Genomic DNA, 18,938 nt, shown 5'->3' with positions numbered 1-18,938 from the left:
AGGCTATGAGTAAAAATAGACCGGAAGAATTAATAGAGAGCCATGGGTGCTTTGCGGGAAACGTGTACTCCTAAGGCCGTTCGTGTGCCTTTAAATCTGGTTTGATTCGTTTTTTTATTTAAAATAGTATTTTTCTCTTATAAATTTCTCCAAATTTTTTTTAGATTTCTCTAAAATTTCTCCAAATGAATGGAGTCTGAGAACGATCGCTCAACAATATGACGAGAGGGAAGGAAAGGGAAGGGAAGACAAATAAATAAACACGGGCCAATTCCTATTCCTCCTACTATTGGCGCCGTGCGGCCGGGCGTTTATGTAGACTGCTATCAGGAATTTAACAATATTTTACTTAATTACAGGCTGAAGAATAAGTCTTGTTTAATTTCCAAGCTAATAAACGACCCACCCTAATAGCCAGAACTAGATATTATTGATCTGCACTGCAGGCGTACGTACGTCGTCAGAATGTATTGCTAGCTGCTGGTTCGTTCTCCTTGAAGCATGCATGCATGGATGCCCTGTTGCTCTTTCTGGTTTTAAGCCGTATCATCATCATCATCTAGAATTCCTTGTGTCACTCCCTATATGGACTGCGACAGAATTTAACGAGGACGAGGGAACCGAGGTCGGCATGCAATCCACCAATCCAATCTGCCCCCACGCACTTTTGATCTGTCGCTAATAATTCTCGTTAGTGCGTCGTCGTGCTAGATGCATGTTTCATGTGTTCCCACTTCCAACGACGTGATGTAGCACTGATCGATGTGTGTAGATCACTTTGCACTCTGATGACAAAATAACAATTGGTAGCATGAACGTATCCACTGTGTTTGGGGCTGCCTTAGAGATTGATCGAAAGAGTACGTAGCAGCTAAATTTCAGGCCTAGCCTATCTAAACATGCAGACTAATGAACGAACAACTAGTAAAATTTTTTACTGTACTTGAGCCCCAACAACAGTAACAGTAGTAGTCCATTAATTAGTTATAGGTAAACTCATCTATATAGGAGTAAAAGGTAGTAGGAGGAGTACTAGTATTCATGAACTTTTAATTATTGGGTGATCCAAACAATGCAACACAAAAAAACAAAACTTTAGTTAACCAAATATTAGGTGACTGGTTTTTTATTTTGAAGAAACAACCAGCCGTTTGGCTGTGGCTTAGTCGTAAACGATCGTAAATTTCCAGCCAAAACAATATTTTTCTCTCACACAAATCAGTCAGCAGTACTTCTTCACGAACCAGCAACGATACGAACCAGCCAACCAAACAGGCTGAACACTAGTCCTAAACAAATCAATCAAGCAGGCCCTTAGCTAGTGCCACACAGCTAGGGATGAAAACGGATCGGATACAGACGGATATTACCGATATTACATTTGTTTTCATATTTATGTCCGGATTCGAATACAGATAGTGTCAACTATATCGGATAGGATACGATTGGATATCGACATCATAAATATGCGATTTGAGTATTTGGATATGAATACGGTATCGGATGTTGGATATCCGGACTCGAATACGGAGAGATCTCAACCCCTCTAAACGGATTCGGTTTCGAATACGGTCGAAAAATATCCGTACCGTTTTCATCCCTACACACAGCCACTAGCATGCTACTCCTATGTATATAGGGGGGAGGGGGGTTACGTGCATGCTGAATTATTTAAGTGGTGACGATGCACAGCACCAGACACGTTGAACACACACACATCAGGGACCCTTTGCATTTCTTTCTTTATCCCTGGCCTGCCCCCGGACAGATATACCATGCCCTGTTCGGCAGATCATAAACGATCGTATACAATCATAGATTATAAGCTAAAATATTATTTTTTTTATATCAAACCAGCTAAACCAGCCAGCAACCGTATCTCAGTCGCAGTGTCAATGACGACGGCATATCAACTGACTTTCGCTATCGATGACGACGTACACAGCGATTCAGCGAATGTCGTATCCCAGTCGCAGTGTCCACGACGACAGCGTATACCATACAGCTTGTTGGGCAGGCCGTAAACGATCGTAAATTATAAACTGAAACATTATTTTTCTCTTACATCAAACCGGTCAAACCAGCCCGCAGCCGTATCCCAGTCGCAGTGTCCATGACGACGGCGTATCAACTGACCTTCGCTATCGATGACGACGTACACAGCGATTCAGCGAACCAACTGATCGACTTTCGCTATCGATGACGACCACCACTGCCGTGTCGTGTCCATGACGACGGCGAATCGTATTGGTATACTGGGCTGACCGTCTGACGCCTGAGGCAACTGCCAAAAATCCCGATCGATGGTAATGAAGCGAAATGGACGAAACGGAAAGAAAAAAAAGAATGGTTCGCGAGACGTGGCACGTGCGCTGGCCCCACAAGCAGAAGCACAAGAAGCGACCACGGCAGCTTTATAAAGGCGGCCGGTTGCCTCTCTCTCTGTCTCTCTCTCGAGTGCTACCATTCGCCCAGTCTAATCGCCCATCGACTCCACCGCTGCGCTGCCTTGTCCGTCTCTCTGGTCCCAAATAGTCGGGACCCTCGCCTCCTCGACCGCACAACCCATGGAGACGGACTGCCTGGTGCACGTGTTCGCGCGCCTCGACCTCGAGGACCTGGCGGCGTCGGCCCCGCTCGTGTGCCGGGGCTGGCGCCGCGCCGCCGCCGACCCGTCCCTGTGGCGCGCGCTCGACCTGCGCCGGGACCACCTCGCGCGCTTCATGCCCTGGGGCCCCCTCGCCGCCGCCTTCGCGCGCCGCTACGCCGTCCACCGGTTCTCCCTCGCGGGCTTCCTCAGGCTCTGCGTCTCGCGAGCGCGCGGGTCCGCCGAGGACGTCGAGCTCCCGCCGCTCCTCGCCGACCCGGCCGACGAGATCGTCCACATTTCGCTCCAGTAAGCGCCTCTGCTTCGGTGTCCATCACACGAACACGCGTCTTGTCACCTCACACACGGACGCACGTCTCACATGCTTCGATGTCCATCCCACGTGCAGCTGCCCCCGGCTGCGGCGCCTGGCGCTCCCGCAGCTGACGGCGGGCGACGAGGCGCGCCTGCCGGACCTCATCCCGCGGTGGCCGCTGCTGGAGCACCTTGAGCTGGGCACCAAGCCGTCCTCCTTCCCGGCGCTCGCCGCGCAGCTCGCGCTGCACTGCCCGGGCTTCGCCAGCCTCAAGACCTCGGGGGCCGTCAAGCCCGAGGACGCCGCGGCGCTGGCGCGGTCCCTGCCCGCGCTCCGCTCCCTCTGCCTCGACCGCTCCTACCTGCCCAGGGAACAGCTGCTCGCAATCCTCGCCGGCTGCAGGGACCTGCGGGAGTTCTGCGCGCGGGGCTGCGTCGGCTTCGACGACAAGGACGAGGAGGTGCTCAGGCGCGGGGCCAGGATCCAGCGGTTCGACGTTGGTGGGTCCAAGCTGGTGGACGACCTGGAGGACGAGTTCGCCGCCGGTGGCGGCGGTTTCTGCGACTCGTCCGACGTTGACGTGATCGTGATGTGATCTCTGTCCTGGTGCTCGCCGTCGCGGCTGCAAAGTCACAGAGCCTGCACACAACACACATAACATAATTGATTAATTAATGCGCAGTTTGGCTTTGATTCTTGTTTAACACTGTTAATGACCACCACGAGTATTATTACTGTATTTGATGGGTTGCACAGGACTTTAAAGTGAGCCTGGTCTTTTGTTTTGGGACGCATTTTTGGTGTTCACATCTGGATGCATATATAGGGGCTCGCCTCATGTGACTTTTTTCTTTTTTTTTTTGATAATAAATTAATAATAAAAGGGCTGATGTGATATTTTGGTGCGCGTCTTCCTCACCACTTGCATATTTGCATAAAAGGTGTACACTAAAATCTGCAATCGCAAACACCCTGATCTATCAACCCGTGCTAAAAGATACTTCCTCCGTTCCAATTTATAAAATATTTTAGTTTTTTTTATTTTTACTATGCATTTAGATATACAATATATATAGATACGTACTATAACAATATATTTAGAAAAGCCAAAATAAAATATCTAATGATATGGAATGGAGCGAGTAATATATACAATAATATAATGATCGCTCACATTTATCAAGAGAATTTAAAAGCTACAGGTTTAATCAAAAAAGGAAGAAAATTCTATATCATTAGATTTTATGATGATCTAAGAAATAGATTAACCCAAAAAAACACGCTTAATATAATTGTATGATTATAACAACCCATGTCATTGATTTTTTTATTATCTAATGGCATATTAGATATAATTAAAGAGTCCATGCCTAATATAATTATGAGATTAACTCAAAAAATAGGAAAGAAGAAAAGACCCACACCCGCTAGATTTTACGATGATCTAAGATTAAATAAAGAAAAAAAGAATCTACATTGTTAGATGTTTTTGATAACTTAATGGCTTAGATTAACGAAACAATCCATCTCTAATACAATTAATAGACAGCAAATCCAAACTGATAAACGAATCAAGAAAAAATAATAATTTAATTTCCATATGAGTTGGAAATAAAAAAAACCTAAAAGCAAATTCCATACAAAACAAAATCTATAAAGGCATAGTTTTAATAAAAAGTATGACAAGTTGAAAAAAGTACTTACATAAATAGTCCATATACATTATAATTAGTAAATGGCTAAATTCAAAAGTATTTTTTTAAAAAAATAGTAATAACTAATTTTAGTATGTTGGGAACATGTCAATCATCATTTGATAAAGAACTTAGAGCATAAAGGCATCATAAACATAGTGGGCATATATAAAAACAGTGAGCATATAGAAAAAGACAGTAAGGGCGGCTGGTAATGATGCCAAGTTCCTCATAAGTTCTTGATCATCAGCTCATATTCCATATAATGTATGGACTTAGACAATTTCATCATCGGCAAAACAAAGGAGAGGAGAGGAGAGGGGTGATTTGGCAAAAAATAATAACAACAGTTGCTTAGCAAACATAGAGCACCAGTTGATGGCAAAAATAGCCAAAAAACAGAGGAGAGGGGAGCTTTTGACGAGCATCATCCTCACCTGATGAAAAGACATGTAAAATAGTTTCAGATACACAGAGAAACGCAACTTCATAAGCTTATTACCAAGAAGCTTGCAACATTCAAATGCAATCGAAGAATTGAGATAGCAGGCTCCGTTTGACAAGAATAAGATACCAAAGTGCAAGCCTGCTGCATTGCTTGGAACTAAGCAGGAATTGAAATTCATTCAAATTTCACAGGTTTATGTGAGCTGCTTGCCTTTACATTGCCTGCCGGTATACTACAACCTAATTATAGGCTCACTACTTTATCCCTGTGATTCTGGCCTCTAATTATAAAATTAACCTTGAGAAGCTTCCTCTCAGTGGTGCATTTGGGTCACAAGTAGCTTTTCCAGGCCATAAAAATGCATGGGCGCATGGCATACTCATTCAAGAGGCTTTGTTAATATATGCGGCATTCCTCCATGTAAACAAGACATATATGTTCCCTGCATATTTATTATAATACTTTCTAAGAATACCCCACCACTGTTGAGGTTACAAACTAAATTTTCTACTGCTGAGTTCTTAGCAGTGAGGATGTATTAGACTTGTTCCTTTTTGTTTCCAGTGTTATCAAGTCATCCAAATATTCACGATTAGCCATGATTAGTCGGGCTGATCGGTGCATTGGCGATCAGGTATGCACTACGATTAGTCACGATTAGTCCGCAAGCATGATTGACTATTATTATGTTTCATTCATTATTGCTGAATTCCCAATTTAGTTTATTGTATCTGTCTTAATCCTGAAAATTACTACTTTTCACTTTCATGCTTTTGTTGGTATCTCTTGCAAAGTTTATTCTACTTTTGTCTTTCTTTTATTATTTTTTAATTTTTTGTTGCTTCAGCAAGCTATATTGTAGTACTAATGTTTAGTTTTACCTTCTTTCATTGCTAGGCAAAGTAAGAAAGCCTATCTTCTTATCGACTTCTCTGACTATCTACAAATAAGTGTGTGAGTATTCCAACTCTTTGACCCTTCATCTAGTATAACTCAATGAAGGGGCTCACTTGGGTTTTTGTTTCAGTTATGTCCTAGGTGCTGTTTTTCTTCAGCTCTGCCAAGTTTTGCTACTTTCAGAGCATCCATTTATTCAGAAGCTTATAGATCCTAGCCTTTTCATCCATCGTTTTATAGAACGTAAGCTAATGACATATTCTGTTGCACTGTATGTTGAAACTAGACTGTTTTAATCTTGAAACTAGGATGTCAAGGTTCCAACCTGGGTCTATTTTTATAAATATTTGTTGAAATAGTCATTTCCGAAAAAAAATATTTATCTAGATAGTGGAATCCTATTGGTCCAAAAGTTAAATAAAATCAGTGCTTTAGGTTAAAATAAAATTGAACTGTTGGGTTACCTTGCTTAAGATGTTTTAAACTTTTGGACCGGTGACTGGTTTGCATTTCTTGTTTCCTACCTTCTTTATCATCAAACTTAACAGGCACCGGCTAAAGTACAGGTTAGAAGGTAACGCCCATGCCATCACTGGGTTACAACTAAAAATCAGGTTACAATTGCTGGTCAGAACACAATTTATATCAGAAGTAACGATCAACCACACCACCCACAAATTTCTGAAAATGGTAAAATTCAGACCATGGCTGTAGCTTAACGAATTTGTGTATTAAATGAAATACTGTGTGCCCTTAAAGTTTGGCTGCCTATCCAGACAGACAGGTGATGGAAGTGGAAAATGTCTCAACTTATCAATAGAAAGGCCAGAATTCAGCTTTGGTAAAAAAAATTGTCATAGATATTGCATGACAAGAGTAAACTGGAAGATCAATGCTTCATTGAATGCTAACAATATCACTTCAATCCCTATAAGTTCATTTTTCTCATTCCACTTTCCAATTGTTTGGATATCTCATTTCTTGCCTCCACCTGCTTGTTGTGGACTCAACTTGTCGGGTTCACAAACCCAGGGTCCCTCGGGGACCGGCTTCCGCACTAGGGCTCGGCCCATGAAAACAGCATGTTGTTCATAGGCCGGCCTGAGGGTCTAAAAATACGACGGGCCAGAAGGACAGTCCAGTCGCCGACCGGAAGGTCTGCCCGAAAGAACGAATGCCCGCTCATCAACTTCTTCAGCCCACCTCCGACCGGAGCGCTCGCCCTGGGCACCAGCCACCTCCGGGCAGCCTCTCCGATCGGAAGGCCCGGCCCAAAACGCTGCTTCCTACTCTGACCCCGCGACTCCGACCGGGGACCCATAGGAAGCCTACTTACCGCTCTTCTCCGACTGGCGCGGCTAGGACCGACTGGGGCCATCCAACCGGGGGCGCCCGCTCGGAAGGGACCAGGGGCGAACGGAAAAGGCAGCGCACAAAGTCAAACCATGATACCGGGACCATACCCTGCATGCCTGCAGGAACAGTGCTCCTCAACCGCCCTGACACAAACAGTATTGTAGGCGCCGACATTTGTGTCTACAGTATTGTAGGCGCCATTAGGCTCCCATAAGGCAAAAAGCCCCCCCGCATACCTCTGGGCATGGGCACCAGAATTCGCCATACCTGGTACCCGTGGTAGGGCTCCTCTCATACCGATGGTATTTTGCAGGTACCGACATCCTCCCTTCTTGAAGAAGCCAACGCAACCTCCCATGTGCACCTAACATTCCACAGTGACGTCAACAGTTTTGTGGGCGCCTACCATCGGCTGTCCTCATCAACATGGGCAACAAGTCTTAGTGACATCCGTACTCTCCCCCTCTCACCTGTAAGGCCATCCCCTTCATCTATAAAAGCGGGTGCGCTCCCTCCAACGAAGGAGATCGATTTCCCAGAGGTCCACTTCTTCAAGTTCAGACTCACTGGATTGATAGCTCACAAACCCCTCAAGCGCACGCTTGAACACCTAGCTCATAGCGGAGTTTCGGTTGCCCTCGGCCCTTCCGGTCGGACCCGACTGGGCCTCTCGTACACCCCTCCTTTCTCCTTCTCGTTTGTAACCCCACTATAGACTTCGAGCACCTAGGCTCAGGAATAAAGTCACCGACCGACCCACACTAGACTTAGGGCACGTTGCCTGAACCAGTCTAAATCCTGTGTCATCAAGTGCTAGGCCACCTTCGATCACAACATGCAGCAAAACTACAAATATTCACTAGTTGGTCACTTTCTGTACCGACAGTTGGCGCTGTCCGTGGGGAAGACGCTGTACGTTCAATACTTTTTTGGTAATCGGATGGCCCGTTTCTCCGCCACCCCCGCCGTGGTGGGTTCGGGCGATACGATTCACTTCGGCTCGATGAAATTTCCTGCACTCTCGCCCGCCGGGATGCGGGTTCCACCCATCTTCAAGCCTTCCTAGGCCTTCCGCTTCGGAAGCCTGGACTTCACCGTCGACCGGCTTGGCGTACTCCACCTCCGTGAGGAGACTCGCGACTCGACACCCGTCGGAGAGACGTCCTCCATCGACTCTGGGACGCGCGACTCCAACGGCTCAGCATCTGTGCTTCATTTCGAGCAAACTCTCTGCTCAAACCCCGCTGTGAGTAATAGGCATGCTGTTATGTACTTACTACGTTCTATCTTCCACCAAATACCTGGTGGGTTACCGTTGTCCCCGTCGCAGCCGCCATACGGCTAGTCCCCCTATGGCCTCGTGTCTCCCACGGACGCATACACTCGGAGGCTCTAGCGGATGCCGACGTCGCCCCCTCTCACGTTTGAACTCGTGGGGATGGCGGACTATGATCCTAGCTGTCTCGACTTCATGGACGACGATGTCAGGAGTGATGACTCTAGCATCGTCGACGTGGCACCAAGGCACCGTCCGTCCCGTGAGTGCGCTATGATGGACGCTTCGGAACAGCCGCCAGGGGTAACGGAGTCTGCACGGACTCACGCCCCTTTGGGGCCTCATGCGGAGACCCCGAGCTCACGCGTGAGCACGGGGAGGATCTACAACGACAGTGGCCACATCGGCCACCAACTGCACCAGCGCGCTCGGCGCCCCGCGCGCATAGACCGTCAAACGGCGCCTGGGGTCACGCCCATCGGGTCCAGCGCAACACCCCGAATAGGGGAACTAATCCCCCGCAGTTCGCTCGGGCTAGCCAGAACATTGCCACCGTGGCAATGCTCCTGCACAGCTTGTCCGAGCCGAACGACCCTCGCGAACAGGCGATCCACCGAAACCTTCAGGAACTAGTGGAGACCGCCACCGTTCAACAAGCGAAGAGCTTCGTATCGCAACGCCAAGTCACGACCTCGCTCCCCATCTAGGGAACAGAGATGCAGCAGATGGGGCACTACGCCCTATCATCGCCACAACCACCAAGTATGGCACAGGAAGCCGCAATGGCACCTTGTCTTGACTTAACAACCACTCCGTGCTGACTGCCCTTCTATGCACGCCTCGGACTGAACCGAGGCATGCACGGCGTTGATCGGAGTCCTAGCCCTGATAGCCCGGGGCCACCAACCTTCGCCCAACACCTCTAGCAAGCGCCGTTCCCACCGCGCTTCAACGGAGGCCACGGCAAAGGAAAGGCCAAGTGCCAGGATCAAAACGAGGCCCCCTCCACTCAGAGGGGAAAAAGAATAGAAAGAATCGCCGCCAACCGGCCAACTCCGCGTTGGTCGCCATGGCTGATTATGCGGGCACGCCGCCCCAGCAGGGCCCCTCCGGCCACTTCCATGAGCTCATGGAGAGTCCATGCACCAACCACAACTACCTTGTGAACCACCTCTATAAGGACTGCTAGCTCCTCAAGCGCCTGCTGAGGTAGACTGGTAGGCCAAGGAATGAAAAAGGCAATGAAGCAGCAACAGAAGAAGGCAGCACATCGGGCGAGGATCCAGATGACTGAAGCCTGAATTGATCCGATCGGATGCCTACTGACTGAAAGACAATGACGACTACGTTCTCTCCGAACGCTTGGAGCAGCTATGTTGTTTTTTTCCTTTCCCTAAGTTTTAGTCTTACCATTATTCACTAAACGTATGCTCCCATAAGAGCACCCCGACCCAAACACTTTTTGGCTCGAGGCGCTCAGGGGGCTCCACTAGGGGACAATACTACCTCTCTTTTTTTCACTATCGTATGGAGAAAACTCCTTCCCACCCGAACGGAAGGGTGATTCGTTCTTTTTTATTTGCCTTACATAGCTTTGCTTCAAAACTTTCTGACTGATCGCACCCCATCTTTACAAGCAGCCGAGCCTCGCGGGTCATGCCTTGGGCTCACAAGGTTGTAGCCTACAGGACAAACAGGCAGGTACGAGAAAGAAAGAAGTAAAAAACAAAATTATGCTGAGGGAGAACTAAGGAACGAAAGGGAACAAGCTTCCATGAACGGAGCAACTCCATCACAAAAACAAAAACCGATTGTAGTCATTAAACACACCACGAACGTCTTACACGGGCCTCCCCCACGAACTTAAAACTTTTTACGTTTACTAACTACTTATATTCTACAAGCTATTAAACCGACCTGGCGGCATCTGCTGGTGGCGCGACCGATGAAGGCGTAGGCTGCTCACCCCCTGGCGGCGCGATGTTCGGCTCGGCCAAGGCCGAGGCAACATTTCCCCCCGAACTAGGCTCCGGGCTATCCGTAGGATCGGAAGCATTCTCTCCACGCATGCTTCGGGCCATGTCTTGACGGCAAACGTCCATCACCCACTCGGCGGAGACTTGCTCTGACATCGACCGCGCGTGCGGCATCAAGCTCACCCTGATTGATTAGATGTCCTCCATGCTCAGGCCTTCAGCATACCCACTACAGATAGCGTCGAAGTCTAGGTTCGGGTGGTGCGTCGCCACCGAGGTCAGCACCCCCGACACTCCATAAAACAGCCCGCTCCTGACAAGGTCCTTGACCACGTCCGGGACCTCTGCCAGCTGGACCACGAGCGCGCTGGTACTTGGCGTTGACCCGAAGATTTCTAAGACGACGAGCCAGGCTACCTTATGAATCTGGTCGAGATCCCCTTCGAGAGCACGTCGCTCTTCACGGGACTTAGCTAGCTCCTTGGCGTTCCGGCTAAAGCCCGCCTTGGACGTCTCCAGGTCTCGCTCCAGCACCTTCACCTTTTCACCCAGCTCTTGAGGATGGGCGACAAACTCAGAAACAGGCTAAGGGAAAAATCAACACCACAAGAAAACAAAAGGTACGCATCGATGCGAGAGGCCTCAAGGGTGGAGAAATCCTCTGCCTGCCGAGCCACCTGCTCGCGTAGCCGGGTACTTGCATCCTCCATCCCCATCACCTGGCTTTAGAGCGCAAGCACTTCCTGATCCGCCTCCAACTGGGCCCTCTGCTCCACCTCCAGGGCCTTCTGTGCCCTCTCTAGGGCGGCCCGCTTCGGCTCAAGGGCCACCAAGGCCTCTTGAAGCGCCGCCTTAGTATTGGCCAGGGACGTCCGCAGCCCTACCTCGATCTCCTCATGGTGGGCCTTCGCCGCCTCGAGCCCTTGCTCAGAAGTAGTCGCCTGCTCCGCCGCACGCTACCCCTCCACCCGCGCTGCGGCCGCCTGAGCCGTCCGGACTTGGGACTCGCGGCAAGCGGACTCCACCCGGCGCTCTAGCTCAGCCGTCCGGGCATGTTCTGTCCGAAGGAAGTATGACTTGTGGGACGACACCTTCCTTATTTCCTATGAAGAACAAGCATGCTAAAAACAACCGACGAAAAGATTCAAAGGGCAAGGATAAGTACCAGAAACTCACCTCCGCGGCGAGCTATAGGTCGACCTCAATCAGCTGCTGGGCAAACTGAGCCTGCTTCTGGGTGCTCTCAAGCTTTGTGGACAGCTTAGTGAGCTCGGACATCATGGCATGCCCTTGCCCCCTAAAAATGTCCTAGAGCTGGCGCTCCCGGGAATCCCGGAGGATGAACCTCACCTTCGATGGGTCCTCAGGAAAGGACCACTCTAGGTCACCCTCTGATGAACCGCCGGAGGGCCCAACCTCCAATTGGACCACCACCGGCCCCCGCGGCGACACCATCAGCTCCTGTGGCGACACCGGCAGCCTCGCCACAAGATCTGCCTCATCGTCAGATGGGATCTCCCCCACCTCATTCGCATGGGATGCCACCGGGCGCCCCAACTTCGTCACGACCACACTTTCCTCTGGCGCCTTCGGCTCCGATGGCAAAGACAAGTTGTGCGTCCCTCCACCTAGCGAGATAGGGAGTTCGCTCTCCCTCGTCTCCTCCACCGCGACCGCTGAAGAAGGAGCCATGAGAGTCACCTCCGCCATCGGCACCGGGATCACTACCAACACGACGCCACCGCTGCTGCCTTATCAGCAGCCCCCCCAAGGGGCAACACCCCTAGGAGGGAAGGCCTTGCTGCCGCCACCCCACTGCCACCCTCACTAGTCGCCACACGCTGCAGTGTGGGCCTCCAAACCACCTGCACGGGGTCGGGGGCAATGCTCAACCCCGGCATCCCCTGGGCATTGACAAAAATCGCGGGTAAGCCACGCTCCAAAGAGACTCGATCGGCAAGAGTCGGAGAAGCAACAAAAGCAAACATATCGGGTGGCGAGCAGCATGACCCGAAAGGCAGACTCCGACGACCACGGACCTACGGGATGAGGACCGCTCCTAGGCGGTGACCTGCACCCCCTCACTTCAGACGAGGTCAAAGTCATCCCGATCAGCTCTTGCCCGGCATGCGGGTCGCTACGACCTCCGGCTCAGGACTCCTCGACCGGAGCGACAGGTGGGGCATCCTCTGACTACAAGTCACGTATCGATCGGGCGCCAGTCTACCCCTCAGACCACCCAGATTGCTCGATTGCAGCCGCGATGGGCAAGGCCTCCTCCGGCTACAAGTCCATCGTTGGCACCGGTTCCGTCGCCGCACGAGCGCCCGTCCGCTCCTCGGACCGCCCGGCTCGCTCAGCCACGCCCGCCACAGATGACGACGGGACCGGCACCGCCGCCAATGGGCGTAGTGACCGCGTTCGCTTCACCACTCGCTCACCAATGATGTCCGCACTCGCTGTGCGCTTCCTCGATGCAAGAACCACCGCACGCTGCGTGGCCTCCTTCTCACCACCAACAGACGTCGCCGTAGGGCCACAACGCTCTGCCGAGGTCACAACGACCTCCCGACTCTCCTCCTCGCCGGAGAAGACCATGTCGTCCAAATCTGTAGGAGGATCATCCGACACAAGTTCCGACTCGACGTCTCTCCTATGTTCCCCGACCCTCATGCGCCGGGCGACCTCCTTCTTCTTCTCTTCCTTCCACCAAACCTCCTTAGTTCTTTTCTTCTTCTGGGCGTCTACCGCCTCCTTTTGAGCGGCTTGCCGGGCCTAGCCCTCTGGTCCCTTGGGAAGGTGCGGCCAGGACTTGTACTTTTCGAGCCCCTACGAAACGTAGACCCCTAATCAAGAAATAGGAAAAGCAGAAAAAATGCACAGATTAGAGAAGGGAACAAACCAGGCGGGACACGATCGAAGAGTTGAAAGGTATGGGCCTCCCTTTGACCCTCTCCTTAGGCCTCAGCTATAGCACCCGGCCAATGCGACTCTAGACCTCGTTGTCTGGCAGATCCTCCGACGATGTATGGTCTAGGTCCGAAAGGCCGTCGTACATCCACATCGGTCGTACCCTCTCCGCCAACGGCATGACCTGGCGATGGTACAGGGTGTGAAACACCCGCACCCTATTGAGACCGCTCTTCATGAGCTTCTAGAGCTCTGCCTCGATGACTCCCACCTTGTGCTTCTCCTTTTTGGCGTAGCCCCACGACCAACTTTCTTTTTTCTCCGGCCTCCTACCGGTGAACATCGGGAATGGCGCCATCGCCGGATTCCTGATGTAGAACCACTCCCCATGCCACCCCCGATTGGAGTCGCAGGGGAGGTACCCAGGATACGAGTCTCCCACGCCCAGCTTCCTCTGCAGGGCAAATCCTCCCACCGACTTGATCTCAGCCGAGTTCCCTGCTGTCAAGGCTCTCAGGGAGAAGAGCTGCTGGAAGAAATCCACGTGCGGCTCCATCCCAAGAAAAGCCTCTCAGACACTAACGTAACCGGCGAGGTGCAGCACCCCTGTCGGATTGTGATGCTATAGCTCCAGGCCCCACTCATTGAGAAGCCCACGCAGGAACCAATGCGCGGGGTATCCCAAACCACGATCATGGAAGGTAAGGAATGAAACCACCTCGTCGGAACGAGGTTGCAGGAACTCCTCCCTTCCGGGGACCCTCTAGTGCACCACCTCCTACGATGACAGAAACCCCTTCTGGACGAAGGCCTCCAGCACCGACTTCCTTACGGTGGATGACTTCCAGTCCGACATCCTCACTCCGGATTGCAAAAAGGATCAATAAGTTCTTCTCCTCTCTCTCACCCTCTCCCTTCTCTTTCCTAGAGACCATCGCGGCTCTCAGGAACGCTCACGGCAAGAAAAGAAGGAGGGCAACAGCGAAAGAAGAATAGGCAAAAGAACGGAACAAAAACCTCTCCCTGCTCCTACTTAAAAGAAAAGGGACGGCGGTTAGGGAAGGACACGCTAATCGGGGAAGGCAGAACGGCGGAGCGAGAATTTCTCTCTTTCCCATTTAATGCAGATGAGACGCGCCCTGCTCGATGGAACGACTCCTGATTAGACAGGATGTGGCCTAGCCAGGGCCCACCACTACCACACAACGGGCACAGGAACCGAAGCGCCACCACACGTGGGTGGCTTCCCGCCTCCCCAGACTAGGCCTGAGGAGACCAAAAAATGAAATCTCCACCGGGAGACCAACCGATCTCCCGAGCCAATCGAATCGCTCAGGATAAACACGGAGACACAGGCAGGAAGCGAAGGGACGCCCCATGTGGGACATGCCGACTCCATCACGAACGGCAAGCATGGGTCCCAGTTGGACGTTTCTGACTGAAGCGCTCCGAGCCCCATCACTCCAGTCGTCAAGGTAAACATTACCAAAACCCCCTCTATTTCTTTATAAATCATTCAAACATCCATACCCGCATTCATCTCATATGCCAAAACCCCTCGGACGGTTAGGGCATGAACCGCCCAGGGGCTCAGGAACTAAGCATCGCACGTGCAGCGAAATGCACTAGAACGCTCTATGTTGCGTCACGAAGCGGCGGTTGCCCCATTCGACATAGGGCAACCAACAAAGACAGGGGAGAAAACCATAGATGAGCATCGTGCGGCCCTAGCCTAGTCCGGCAGACCGAGTCATCTCAACCTTCTCGTTTGATCCTAAACCTCTCGCTAGGCCCACATAATCTCCATCGAAGGGGAGGCCATTAGGCCACCTAGGTCGGTCTCCGGAATGACCTAGGCATCTGTCGGGTTGCAGGTAAAGCAGTAGTGGAATGTCACAAGAGGGCTATGCCAACCTCATCATGAACGACAGACCTAGATTCCACTCGATCACACCCGTTAGCGAACTCATCGAGCTAGTCTTCGAGCCCGAGCGATCGGGATAGGCGACGAAACTCAGCCCCTCCGGTTATGAGGAACCGAGGATGGGGTAACGCACAATACTCACATCGACCCCCACGAAAGGCCCAATAGGGCTCGGGGGCTCAAGATAAAACGCCAAGGACGGTGACCTCGAACTCGCCAAATCCACGACTCTAACTCGCTCGGTCCCACGGCGCGCACCGATGCTAGGATCCGCGAGCATCGCCTCGTCTGATCTTTAACCAAACTAACTACGCTTCAGCTTCAAAACGGCTTCACTTCTGACTGCGCTCCAAAAAAACTTGGGACTGCGACCTCGAACTCGCGTCGACAAGATCTATGACATCCGGCTATGGCTCCTGGGACCGCGACTCCTAAACTCGCATAACGACTTCAGACGGCTTCACTGCGCTCCAATAAAACCTAGGACCGCGACTCCTAAACTCGCGTAACGGCATCAGACGGCTTCACTACGCTCCCAGGATCCACGAGCTTTGACTCGTACGATTCTTGAACTAACTAAACTAACTCTCTCGATCCATGGCGCGCACCGACGCCTAGGTCCGTTCGTGGCTCTGCCTCGCCCAATCCCACAGCGCGCACCGATGCCAAAGATTAGTGAACTCTGTCGCATCCGAACCAGGCTTTCTCCATCAGTGGTGCACACCGACGCTAGGATTAGTAAGTTCTGTCTCATCCCCACGCCTAAAAATTCCCTCGGCTGCACAGTGACGCCAAGGTTAAACAAAATTTCATCTCAAAACTAAAAACACGCACGTCCATCGAAGCAACACCCCCAGCCAGTTCTGCCTGAACCACCCAGGGGCTCAGGGGCTACACCTGCGGGTGCGCTCACGTGCACCCACCGACACAACGCAAAAAATCTCTCCCGCTGACAACACAGAAAACCCCCTAGCCGGTTCTGCCCGAACCGCCTGGGGGCTCGGGGGCTACACCCGCCGGCAAGACAAAAAAAACCCCAGACGATTCTGCTCGAATCACCCGGGGGCTCGGGGGCTCCTATCGGGTTCACAAACCCAGGGTCCCTTGGGGACCGGCTTCCACGCCAGGGCTCGGCCCATGAAAATAGCATATTGTTCATAGGCTGGCCCGAGGGTCTAAAAATACGATGGGCCAGACGGACAGTCCGATCGCCGACCGGAAGGTCTGCCCAAAAGAACGAACTCCCGGTCATCAACTTCTTCGGCCCACCTTCGACCAGAGCGCTCGCCCCGGGCACCAACCGCCTCCGGGTAGCCTCTTCGATCGGAAGGCCCGGCCCAAAACGCTGCTTCCTACTCTGACCCCGCGACTCTGACCAGGGACCCATAGGAAGCCTACTTACCGCTCTTCTCCGACTGGCGCGGCTAGGACCGACTGGAGCCATCCGACTGGAGGCGCCCGCTCGGAAGGGACCAGGGGCGAACGAAGAAGGCAGCGCATAAAGTCAAACCACGATACCGAGACCATACCCTGCACGCCTGTGGGAACAGTGCTCCTCAACCGCCCTGACACAAATAGTATTGTAGGCGCCGACATTTGTGTCTACAGTATTGTAGGCGCTATTAGGCTCCCATACGGCAAAAAGCCCCCCGCATACCTCTAGGCATGGGCACCAGGATTCGCCATACCTGGTACCCGTGGTAGGGCTCCTCTCATACCGATGGTATTTTGCAGGTACCAACATCCTCCCTTCCTGAAGAAGCCAACGCAACCTCCCATGTGCACCTGACATTCCACAGTGACGTCAATAGTTTTGTGGGCGCCTACCATCGGCTGTCCTCATCGGCATGGGCAACAAGGCTTAGTGACATCCGTACTCCTCCCTCTCACCTGTAAGGCCATCTCCTTTATCTATAAAAGGGGGTGCGCTCCCTCCAACGAAGGAGATCGATTTCCTAGAGGTCCACTTCTTCAAGTTCAGACTCACTGGATTGATAGCTCACAAACCCCTCAAGCGCACGCTTGAACACCTAGCTCATAGCGGAGTTCCGGTCGCCCTCGGCCCTTCCGGTCGGACCCGACCGGACCTCTCGTACACCCCTCCTTTCTCCTTCTTATTTGTAACCCCACTACAGACTTCAAGCACCTGGGCTCAGGAATAAAGTCACCGACCGACCCACACTAGACTTAGGGCACGTTGCCTGAACCAGTCTAAATCTTGTGTCATTGAGTGCTAGGCCACCTCCGATCACAACGTGCAGCAAAACTATAAATATTCACTAGTTTGTCACTACTGTACCGACACAACTTAAACATCTAACAGATCAAGGGGTGAAAGGAAAAAAATGTCAATGCCCTTGGTTCTAGTGGCAGTTACTTACTAAGAAAGGTGTATGTCTCAGAAACAAAATAAACTATAGGCATGGTTGTGCTATGCCAAAGTTATTTGCTATCCAGTCCACTGAAAAATCAAATTACTACTCTACATGACTTAATATGGTCAGTTTGGCGAGCAAAGCATTGGAGGTTGTCGTTCTGGACATCTTTGCCAAGAATGCATAGAAACAATAATAGATTTTGCACATATGATTTTTCTTCCGTTTGTGTTTGCTATTTCCCTTATTTTGATAATCAGCAATTGAGTTGAAAACTTTGTAAGAATTGGATGTAGAGGCCAGAACTATTCCTTTTTTCCTTAAAAAAACATGACTTCATAACAACTGAAATCTTTTTTTTTCATGAAAAGGTCAAGATGTCCAACAAAGATGCCAGATATTCATGCATAGTCTACTGATACACTATCCTAACATTTAGTTCAGCACATATTTCGTATATCAAGATGACTCTTCATACAATCCAAAACTAAGAAACACCAACCATGATGATTATACACATTTATGTGAAATATAGGTTTATGAATGTGTATGCCTTTTAACATTCACTAGGAGATTGTGCTTGTAGAGTGACTTTTAGCATTTCCATGTAGGTTCCTGGAAAGGTGATGTGCTACTGATGTGCTTTGGTAACAAAAAATCAGTAGGACACCTCAAAAGACAAAAGGCTTTGCAACTAGATATGATAAAAGAACTAAAATTAGAGAACCAAAAGTTTATAAATTCATAATTTCTAATGGAAAATTCATATTTGTTTCCCAATTTGCAGTTGCTACACCTTACCAATTTGCCAAGAATGCAATGAGCATTTACGCAAATAAGCACACAAGCATTGACAAACCAAGGCAATGCACATTGGGTAAAGCATTAGGAACAGGTGATGGAGCAGCAAGCAGCGAGCAGCAGCAGTAGTGGATCCGAACCTGTTAGGTGTAGGGGAAGCTGTGGAGGAGTGTGGACGCTGGTGGAGGTGCGCAGACGACGGAGAGCACGGGCAGCCGGGCCGCCCGCCATTGGAGGTGTGCGGACGCTGGACCCTAATGGGCACCGAGGCTACTAGCCAGGGGAGGGAGCGTGGATGCTAGGGAAGGAGCGTGGATGCCGGAGAGCTTGGGCACCGTGGCCGCTTGCCGGGGGAGGGAGCACAGACACCGGAGCGCA

The 18,938-nt window shown here is 50.9% G+C and overlaps 1 protein-coding gene across 1 annotated transcript; it reads left to right on the top strand.

Annotated features, from left to right (window-relative positions):
* Window positions 1-2,471: 2,471 nt before the first annotated feature.
* LOC136538308 (F-box/LRR-repeat protein At3g48880-like) lies at window positions 2,472-3,594 on the top strand. Its single transcript, XM_066530295.1, has 2 exons — window positions 2,472-2,896; window positions 2,997-3,594. The coding sequence occupies exons 1-2, from the start codon at window positions 2,568-2,570 to the stop codon at window positions 3,496-3,498; spliced, it is 831 nt and encodes a 276-aa protein (XP_066386392.1). The 5' UTR covers window positions 2,472-2,567; the 3' UTR covers window positions 3,499-3,594.
* Window positions 3,595-18,938: the final 15,344 nt, after the last annotated feature.

Source organism: Miscanthus floridulus, chromosome 2 (assembly GCF_019320115.1).
Source record: "Miscanthus floridulus cultivar M001 chromosome 2, ASM1932011v1, whole genome shotgun sequence".
Classification (NCBI taxonomy): Eukaryota; Viridiplantae; Streptophyta; class Magnoliopsida; order Poales; family Poaceae; genus Miscanthus; species Miscanthus floridulus.
Note: the sequence above shows the minus strand (reverse complement) of the source record. Positions and strands in the feature narration are given on the sequence as shown.